The sequence below is a fragment of the Mya arenaria genome, chromosome 9 (assembly GCF_026914265.1).
Source record: "Mya arenaria isolate MELC-2E11 chromosome 9, ASM2691426v1".
In the NCBI taxonomy this organism is placed as follows: Eukaryota; Metazoa; Mollusca; class Bivalvia; order Myida; family Myidae; genus Mya; species Mya arenaria.
This window is the reverse complement of record NC_069130.1, coordinates 9,855,396-9,865,915: the sequence shown is the minus strand read 5'-3', so window position 1 is coordinate 9,865,915 and position 10,520 is coordinate 9,855,396. Positions and strand designations below refer to the sequence as shown.

The following is a 10,520-nucleotide window of genomic DNA, read 5'->3' as shown; positions in this document are numbered from 1 at the left end:
AAGCAATACTCATATTTATATATAACAAGAATGACATAAAATACGACATGAAAATAATAAATAACACAAATTGACACGGTCAATTTCGCAATTGTCTAAATTCTAGGAACCAATAGTTTACCATTATATATTAACTATTAGAATGTATCAACATTCAACTATAGAAAGTAAAATACTTTTTTTTATTGAACTGCATGATATTTTTACTCTGTTAAAAGTCTTATTGTTGTTAACGTTGTGACGATATGTGGTTCTAAAATAATTCAAGGCAAACCACATGTTATTTCCTGATGAATAGATGGATGTTTTTCCTCAAACATCCTTCCCTTTCAATGCCCAGAAACATTAATCGAAACACCCACACACCTCGTCCTAAGAGCAGTATTACCAATGTTCTGTAAACAAAGGGATAACATATATCACATTTTATTCACGTCATGCAATTCCCAACATGTGCACTCAAACGTATACAATGGTTTAATGGTAGTACTGGTTCAATATGGTATATAAAACTCTTCTGTCCGCTCAATTATGTTTCTTGTGAAAACATCCAGCTCACTGAATAAATTCTTAATTCGATTCAGCGTTTTTCAGAACATTTTTGGGAAAGAAACAGAGGCGTCATGCGACTGCTTTTGTGAATTTCATGTGTTCATGATTTTTTTACTTTTAAACACTTTGTTCTTTTACGATTGTAAAAACTACCATAAGGAGTGATGCTTTTGATGAATGCATTATTCAATTTCAAAAGATGATTGCATAAATCGAAAATACATATTTTCCACGGTGCCACGATAAGTAGTAAGGGGGTCACTACACAGGTACTATACAGGCAGTCCTTTGTGTGTAACTAGGTCATATTATACAGGCACTATACAGGCAGTTCTTTGTGTGTAACTAGGTCATATTATACAGGCACTCTACAGGCAGTCCTTTGTGTCACTATACAGGCACTATACAGGCAGTTCTTTGTGTGTAACTAGGTCATATTATACAGGCACTCTACATGCAGTTCTTTGTGTCACTATACAGGCACTATACAGGCAGTTCTTTGTGTGTAACTAGGTCATATTATACAGGCACTCTACAGGCAGTTCTTTGTGTCACTATACAGGCACTCTACAGACAGTTCTTTGTGTGTATTTTTGATAACAGCAGATGACGGTTAGGGTCAAGTGAGTGTTACTTATTTTGTAGCAGCTGCTTGGTGAATACAAAGCTGGCTAATTGATCTAGAGAAAAAACGTTTCCTACTGAGATTATTAGACGCCGTGGAATGTATGTTTTATTTTCTTTGTGTGTAACTATTTTTAATAACAGCAGATGACGGTTAGGGTCAAGTGAGTGTAAATTTGCATAATTGCATCATCAATTATTGATGGTTCTCCGTAGTCAAATTTGCATAATAACATCATCAGTTATAAATAGCCCTGCGTAGTCCATACATCAATAAATTAGGGGTCACGCCAGTCCAACTCTTTTGAGCGGATGATATTGAATAGCAGCAATGAATGAAGAATCTTTACGGGGACTGATTTAATGTATCAATAAAGTAGGGGTCGCGCAAGTCCAGCTTTTTTATTAATGTTAATCATGATATTGAATAGCAGCAATGAATGAAGAATCGCAAAGCGTGTACGGGGGACGGTTCGTCTTTATTAAACACTTTAAATGTGAAATTTGAAAATAAATGAACAAAACGTTGTACACAATTTTCAATAATCATTTTCTCAAGGAAATTCACTAAGATGTATGTTATAAATATGAGTATGTACTTGATAGTCTTAATAAAAAACATTGATAAGAGTAATGTAACATTGAATTCATAAGTAATAATGTTGGTTAAATGTTTGAAGCAATAAAACGTTATCTAGGCGACCATTTACAAAAGTCTTTGTTACATTTCTACTGTATGGTTTTATAAAACGTATTTCAAACAAAATTTCAGATAATCACTTGAAATTATTAATCTTTGGAGACTACACGCCATAAGAAAGAAAAAAACACAGGCACTCTACAGGCAGTTCTTTGTGTCACTACACAGGCACTATACAGACAGTTCTTTGTGTGTATTTTTGATAACAGCAGATGACGGTTAGGGTCAAGTGAGTGTTACTTATTTTGTAGCAGCTGCTTGGTGAATACAAAGCTGGCTAATTGATCTAGAGAAAAAGCGTTTCCTACTGAGATTATTAGACGCCGTGGAATGTATGTTTTATTTTCTTTGTGTGTAACTATTTTTAATAACAGCAGATGACGGTTAGGGTCAAGTGAGTGTAAATTTGTAGTTTTTCATAGCTGATTAAACGCACGGTCCGTGTCTCATTGACCACACTTTAACTGTCAAGGGTTTGAGTGGTTGTGTAAATTAACCCTTTGTCCCGTCACTTGAAAAGGCACTTATAAAGTCCGATTCAATGAACGATATCAATTTTCACCTGCCCTATAAATTGGAGAGTAGAATATTGCTCTCATTATTGTGCGAGCCCTGTCAAAACGACCATAATAATGAAAGAAGCAACTCTTGCAGGTAAATCATATGTATTGTACAAACCAATTAATTTGACAATAAATGTACAATGTTAAAATGTTGTATGTATAATATTTACAATAATGAGAGTTAACAAACTTTGAGAGATTATAGTACATTGCATTATTGTATGTATGACATATTTTTAACACATGATTTTTTTACTAGATAGTTTTTAATAAAAAACAACAACAATGTTTTCCATAGGAGAAATGCAAATGTTGATTAAATGAAAGTCTATGAAACAATAACACACTATATTATATGGTGTTTTTTTTCCAAACTCTGATCAAATGAGTATGTATCAGTTACATTTCTACTCTCTGGTTATTAAAAAGTGTGCAAAATGAATATTTCAAACAACGTTAAACGTCAAAGTTTAACGTCCCTAAAAACTTGTGTACATGTCTCTGTAAAAGGTTTGTTAATTATGTTTTTAACTTACCTCCGTTAAATCAATTACGTTGTGTGCATCAGACCGATCTGCAGACATGGCGTAAGTTGAAACTTTAGACCACTGAATGATATCGGTGTTTATCAATGATGACATATGATGTAAAAACAGTGTTTTAACTGCTATAAACAGAGAGTAGAATTCTAACTGATGATGCTCATGATTAAAACCTTCCAGGAAATGGCTAAATTCGTGTAGAAACACGCTAATCAGCTGATCAGTACAAGAAATATAATCTAAATTCAGTACAATCATAACCGTTGTTGAATCCTCTGTCTTAATTGTAAAGCCAATGGCCTTAGTGTCAGATGAACTTATGAACTTGATTACCAAGGTTTCAAATTCGGTGGACCTTTGACCAATTAATTGCGTATACAAATTGAATATTTCCTCTACTATACGGAATGCTTTGTCAATTGAAAAATTATTTTTTTATAAATTGTATCGTCAATGAGTCCATACCGAATTTTGTATAAATTATCAGGATACCTGAAACTTATTTTCCGTGCTTTCTGTTTGTTTGGATATTGTTGTCCATCGGGTATCACCTTGATCAGTTTCAATTTCTGGACAACATATTGTCCCATTCCAGTTTGAACCAACATCAATAACATCAAATAGGCACTAGAAAAATATACGCCTTCTGTTACATCACATAAGTATGGTATGTGGAACCTTTGAGCGACCTGAAAAAAACCAACAACAATATTTAAAGGTATTATCCTGTTTAGAGACACACGTACACACACACACACGCGCGCGCGCGCACACACACACACGCACACGCACACGCACACGCACGCACACACACACACACACACACACACCTAGAGTCCAAGCACATTGGGACAAACAGTGCATACATCATAGTAATTATATCAGTAAAATACAGGGTGACCGTCTTGCAACACAGGTTCACTAAGGGTTTAAACTACAATTATTAGTTTTACTACTCAATCTAAAACTTTCCTCAACATTTATCAATAATTTATAAAATTAAAAAGTATATGTCTCATTAGAGTCTGTCTTAACTTGATAAATGTGAAGAGAAAAGTAGGACACAATTGAATTTACGTTATCATACATATACTATACGTTAATTTATTATAAAATACTTACAAAGGAAATTCTACATAATACACTAGCTTACCGTTTTAGTTACGCCATTGCGAGGGTTTCTCACTTCCATTTTCTCGGCATTTCTTTGTTCTAAAAGTAATAAAAAAGAAGGTTTAAACAAGAGTGATTCAATAAAGCTTTCGTCATAGTATAGCTTAAATGAATTAATAATGGTCATTGTAAACACAATAAAAATATAAAAAGACATACATAATGATGATAAATTAAATAAAATAAAAAATCAATATATAGACAATTTATGTTCCAAGAGAGTATAAATAATATACCAAATTTCTATAAATAGTTTATAAACTTACCACAGTTTTCCAAATTAGACGCCATTGTATATATCTAATAATTTAAGGCTGAAACTTGAATTTTTCTAAGAGTTAGCAGTTGTAACGACTACTGTATTGCATGTATAAACGAATTGTCCCCAACCATCTCAAACAAATCATATGCGATTTGCGAAATGTACCAACCCCCTCATTAAAATCTACAAATCATATTCGAATATGAGTATTAGCCAGATTAAAATCACCTTATGATCCAGAGACCCTTTGCTCATTCATAAAGATTCTTTTAGACCCGTTTCAAATATGGAGAGAAACTGTTTTGGCAAACCTACTCGGACCAGTCAGGCCTACCATTAGGTATGTGTATGAGTCCTTATGAGCGTGTGGTTTTGTTGTCAGTTTTTTTTTTTAATTTTTCCTTGACTGTACCGGTGTGAGTTCGATCCCCACTAAAACCATATTATTATTTTATTTTATTTTTATACTTTAAGTGTATTTTTATCTGCAATTTTAGTATCAAAGAGTAAAATAGTTATAATATAAGTGTTTTCAGATGCATTACCGGGACAAAAAAAAAAAAAAAAAAAAAAAAAAAAAAAAAAAAAAAAAAAAATGAAATAATATTGGTACCAAAACATGAGCGAGTCCCTTTAAAGCTCAAAACTATCTGCCATCTACAACAAAAAGGCCATCTGCGTGGGAAAACGTTAATTTAGTACATTTACCGATTGTCGAATATAAACAAAACCCAAAACAGCTTGTGTTGTCGTAAAAGCTATTACTAAGACCACGGGCCCGGTACATATAATCTCCTAAGCAGCTATCGCCCTTGGTTTGCGCATCGTAACTTATTTTTTAATTTATTTATATGGGTTTATACATAATTGTATATGTATTCAAAATAAAATAACCAGATGACATGTAAACTATAATTTATACAAAACAAGTGGCAGGACATAATTTTCAGATTTCAGTCGAATTTAGATTCATTTTAAATGATATTTAGCGCTCTATCGTTTGATTAGATCTAACCGGAAGTTCAGATTATCACTTAACCGGATGTTGCCCCCATTTCGTCTATTATTGACTAAATTTCACCTCTAAGCCCGTTGATACATGACTAAACAAGATTCAACACATCGATTAATTCGTTGTTGCTATAAATACATTTGACGTATTGACGTATTTATAGCCAACCAATCATGCTCTATGTGGACATTTCAACAACAAATCAAATAAGTGACATCAAATTGATATAATAAGGGTATGTCCTTAACACTTTCAATCTTTCCGTCAAATATCATTCTGAAATCTATTATTTACAGAGATATGGATTTATTGTCGTCAACCCTCGAGGCGATGGTGAACTCTTTCACCAATGAAGAAGACTTGATGAATTTTGCTGCTACATGGGGAATACAGGATTTGTCAATTGTTAGTTTCCGAATTTTCCAAATACGAAATCCACAATACGGAGATCGATTTGTCAATGAAGAGATAGAAACGTTGTTGGGAAACATAGATAGACCAGTTGAAACAGATCTACCAATGGCCTCAACCATAGATGTGGACTTTGACTTGGCATTGAATTATGTTCAAGAACAAGAGGAAGTAGAAGAGTGCATTCATGCCATTTTATTGGACGATGAGATTGAGCAAGCGTCACTCGTATGTATGGAGGATGGTCCATGGATTCAAAAATCGCCCATTCAATGTGGAGCTGGGGACGAACCAGGTCAATCGGGCCTACTGTACACCTTTCGAAAAACGTCTAAACGAGCATACGCTAAAAATGCTGCAGTCGACATTACATATGTTGTGAAAATAGATGAAAATCACCAAGGTCAGCGTCTCCGTGATATACGTTCTGGCCTCCATCGTATGCTGGACGACTTATTGGATCAGGCTAGAGGAGATTTAGCCGAAAACGATTTGGGTAGAGTGATCATTCATCATGAGGGCCTACACGATCCTATTATTGTACCCATTCAACGATGGGACCAACTGAATGCTGATGTGGTGATGTCAGCCATAGAAGGTCTTGAATAGTCACCAGGAATTGGCGATTGATCAGAGTTTTGAGATCATCATCGGTTCAATTTACCTACCGAAAGGAGGTGTTAGACAACGCATCACGACGTTAAAAGGAAAACATAATTATATCCAGGTGAAGAGGTCCATGGTCACTATCGAGAATGACGATCAACTCTGTTTGGCAAGAGCGATTTCTGTGGGTTGGGCGAAATTGAAACTGTGTACCTCCCAAGAATGGAAATGTATTGTAAAAAAATAGACAAAAGAAAAGTAATTTGGAGCTCATATTAGAACACAAACAAGTACCCTTGGCCTACTACAATGATTTACTCAAGAAGAAACTGAAACATCAAAAGAATCTTGCCATCGCCATAAGTCAAATGGCCAATGTACCTTTGGATCGTCCCGCGAGCTTAAGTGATTTAGAAGCGTTTGAAGATGTCCTCGGTGTGCGCGTGATGGTAGTCAGTGCAAGGCTTGGTAACAAGTTTTTGACGAGTTCCTCTACAGACGAGCGTCCCTGTATATACGTGTACCTCGTGGATGACGACCACTGTCATGTCATCACCAATATCACAGGTTTCTTTAGCTCCTCATATTTCTGTCCAAAATGCCTAAAACATTACAGCGAAAGACACAAGCACTCCTGCGATACCTACTGTATCGTTTGTAAAAAGGACAATTGTCTTACTACAGAAAATCCAGTCACCTGTAAACACTGTAACATGTTATGTCGTTCAAAAGACTGTTGGGATCGACACCGTCAAGGACCGGTTGGGTTGAATAGACAACGAGACGATGATCAAAGCAAATCAGTCTCACCATGTGAGAAATGGTGGAAATGTCCCACTTGCTATAAAGTCATTAACAGGACCCAGCGTAAAACCACAAGCCACCAATGTGGAGAATATCTCTGTTCTTCATGTAAAAACTACGTTATTGATGATCATCTTTGCTACATGAGAACCACCCCTTACCATCAAAGTACTTGTAAATTTATCTTCTTTGATTTCGAATGTAGCCAGGATGAGAAGATTGAATGTACAGAGGGTTATGTATCAATTATGAAGTCTAACTGTCAACAATGTCAACCAGATCAGACATGTACATCGTGCTCTATCTGTCAACATTGTAACATCTCATGCTGTGGTAAAGCTGGACATCGACCTAATTTCGTGGTAGCCCAAAGTGCATGCACAAAATGTAAGAACGAGACACCGGACATGAAATGTAGAGAGTGCGGATACCGTTGTGACAACTGTCGAAAACCGAAGGGGGATAATAAAGAGTGTGACGACCAATAGCCCTGTCTTTCCAGCTGTGGACAGAGAGAATTTATCTTCGAAGGTGTAAACACCCTTGATGATTTTGGAAAATGGCTCTTTTCAGATCAGCATACCTCCTTTAAAGTCGTCGCACATAACATGAAAGGGTATGACGGGTATTTTCTTCTAGAATACCTCATTGATAATGCCATGCGTCCGGACAAAATAATCTATAGTGGATCCAAAATTATGTACATGACGGTACAGAAAGGCCTCAATATAACTGTTTTGGATAGTCTGAACTTCCTACCTATGAAGCTGGCGGCGCTGCCCAAGGCATTTGGTTTGACAGAATTAAAAAAAGGTTGGTTTCCCCACTTTTTCAATAACAGAGAGAACCAGACTTATATCGGACCGTATCCTCAAGCCACGAGCTATGGGTGTGAGTTTATGAGTTCCAAAGAACGGGAAGAACTGTTGACTTGGTTCGAATCCAAGAAAGACGAGGATTTTTCTTTTAGACAGGAAATGTTAGAGTATTGTCGAAGTGACGTTGACATTCTTCGACAAGCCTGTTTGAAATTCCGAGAGCTCCTTATAACAGCTACACATACATTTGCGCTGATGGATTTTAAGGAGAAGGGAAAGATCACTCGAAAAATGAGTGCTGTTTTTGTTGATCCATTTAACTTTACGACCATAGCCTCAGTATGTATGGGCGTGTACAAGACGAAATATTTGAAAGAAGACTGGGAGGTCAAAATTAATGACAACAATGAATGGACACCAGCCAGATACATCGACGGAAACTTGGAGATCCTGAAAGACAACACCTGGATTAAAGAAGGATATCTGAAAGAAGATAAAATTAAAGATAAAAGATTTATAAAATCACTAATTGCCAAAGTCCCAGCTACCAATAGATATCAATTTAGTAAGTCTTCGATTGAATGGTTGGAATGGATGATCAAACAAGAGCGTGTTCATATACAACACGCCCTTAATGGTGGGGAAAAGAAACTGCAGGGTACACGGTACAAGTTGGACGGTTACTGCACGGAAACCAACACGGCCTATGAGTACCATGGTTGTGTATTTCATGGCTGTCCCATCTGCTTCCAAGAAGACACCAAACATCCATTGACCAATCAATCTATGCGTGAACTGTATGTCGTGACACAAAAGAAAAAAAAACTACATTGAGAGTTTAGGTATGACCTACAAATGCATTTGGGAACATGAATATCAAAAACTAATCCAAACTGACCCTACACTGAAAGTATTTGTGAATAATCTGGATTTGACAGATAGACTAGATCCCAGAGAAAGTTTTTTCGGGGGACGTACTAACGCCAGTCAACTCTACTATAAAACTGAAGACAATGAAAATATCAAGTACATCGATTTCACTAGTTTATACCCGTGGGTCAACAAATATTGCCATTATCCCGTGGGTCACCCCGATATCATTACATCTGACTTCAAAAATATTGACGACTACTTTGGAACCGCCAAAGTCAAGATCCTACCTCCGAGAGGACTCTATCACCCTGTCCTTCCTTACAGATCTAATGGTAAACTGAAATTTTCACTTTGCCGGACCTGCGCTGACAATGAAAGTCAGAAAGATTGTGAGTGCTCCGAAGAGGATAGAGCTTTGACTGGTACATGGTGTACGCCTGAAATAAAAACTGCCATTCGTCTAGGGTACAGACTTCTTAAAGTCTACGAAGTTTATCACTGGTCAGACACAACACAATATAATCTACAAACCAGGAAAGGTGGTCTATTTTCCAAATATATCAACACATTTCTGAAACTCAAACAAGAGGCTAACGGCCCTCCTGAATGGATAAAGAATGAAGAGGATACCAACAAGTACATTAAGGATTATTTTGAAAAGGAAGGCGTTTCATTGGATCATGAAGCTATTGTCAAGAATCCTGGACTGCGCGCTCTAGCCAAACTCTGCTTAAACAGTTTTTGGGGCAAGTTCGGTCAATGCTTGAACATGAGACAGACAGTTTTTTTTCACCAGTCGGAAGTGGACAAGTTTTTTCAAATATTCACTGATCCTATGAAACAGCCTCAAAATTTTCACATCGTCGCTGAAGACACACTTCAGATGGAATGGACCTACAAAAAAGACAGTCTTCCTGAAGATAACAAGACCAACATTTATTTGGCCACATTCACGACCTGTTGGGCCAGACTTAAACTCTACAGTGTATTAGAAGATTTGGATCATCGAGTAATCTACTTTGATACCGATTCTATTGTCTACGTGAGTCGACCCGGTCAGTACGATCCACCACTTGGTGATTATCCGGGTGAACTCACCGATGAGCTTAGTGAAGGTGAACATATTGTAGAGTTTGTGTCGGGTGGCCTGAAAAATTACGCATATAAGACCAATACAAACAAAGAAACGTGTAAAGTGAGAGGATTCACCCTCAATCAGTCAAATGATCAATTTTGACTCTGTAAAAACCATTGTGACGGATCCCAAAGCTCAGTCAACTATTACCTTGACTAACCCGAATAAAATATGTCGAGACAAGACAAAGAGAAAACTTTATAATAGAGAAGAAAAGAAAAGGTATCAAATGGTGTACACCAAAAGAAGAAGAATAGACAACTTTGATACGGTACCTTATGGTTACTGAAAGTAATTATTTTTGGATTGACCTTTGTTTAACATTGTAAATAAGATATGTACGTGACTATTTGTTTTTTATATGGTTTTGGCATGTTTTTGTACTGTTATTGAATAACCATTTTATTACCTGATTGTACATATCATATTTGACATTGTTTTACTG

The 10,520-nt window shown here is 36.3% G+C and overlaps 1 protein-coding gene across 1 annotated transcript; it reads left to right on the top strand.

Moving 5' to 3' along the window:
* The first annotated feature begins 7,953 nt into the window (after positions 1–7,953).
* LOC128202914 (uncharacterized) lies at positions 7,954–10,177 on the top strand. Its single transcript, XM_052904086.1, has 2 exons — positions 7,954–8,785; positions 9,006–10,177. The coding sequence occupies exons 1-2, from the start codon at positions 7,954–7,956 to the stop codon at positions 10,175–10,177; spliced, it is 2,004 nt and encodes a 667-aa protein (XP_052760046.1).
* The last annotated feature ends 343 nt before the right edge of the window (positions 10,178–10,520 follow it).

What these genes read in the sequence shown, in the direction of transcription:
- LOC128202914 (XM_052904086.1), top strand. Translation starts at nt 7,954, where the DNA reads ATGACGGTACAGAAAGGCCTCAATATAACTGTTTTGGATAGTCTGAAC. An exon ending in CACGGCCTATGAGTACCATG is followed by an intron (nt 8,786 to 9,005) that starts GTTGTGTATTTC and finishes TGGATTTGACAG; the next exon opens with ATAGACTAGATCCCAGAGAA.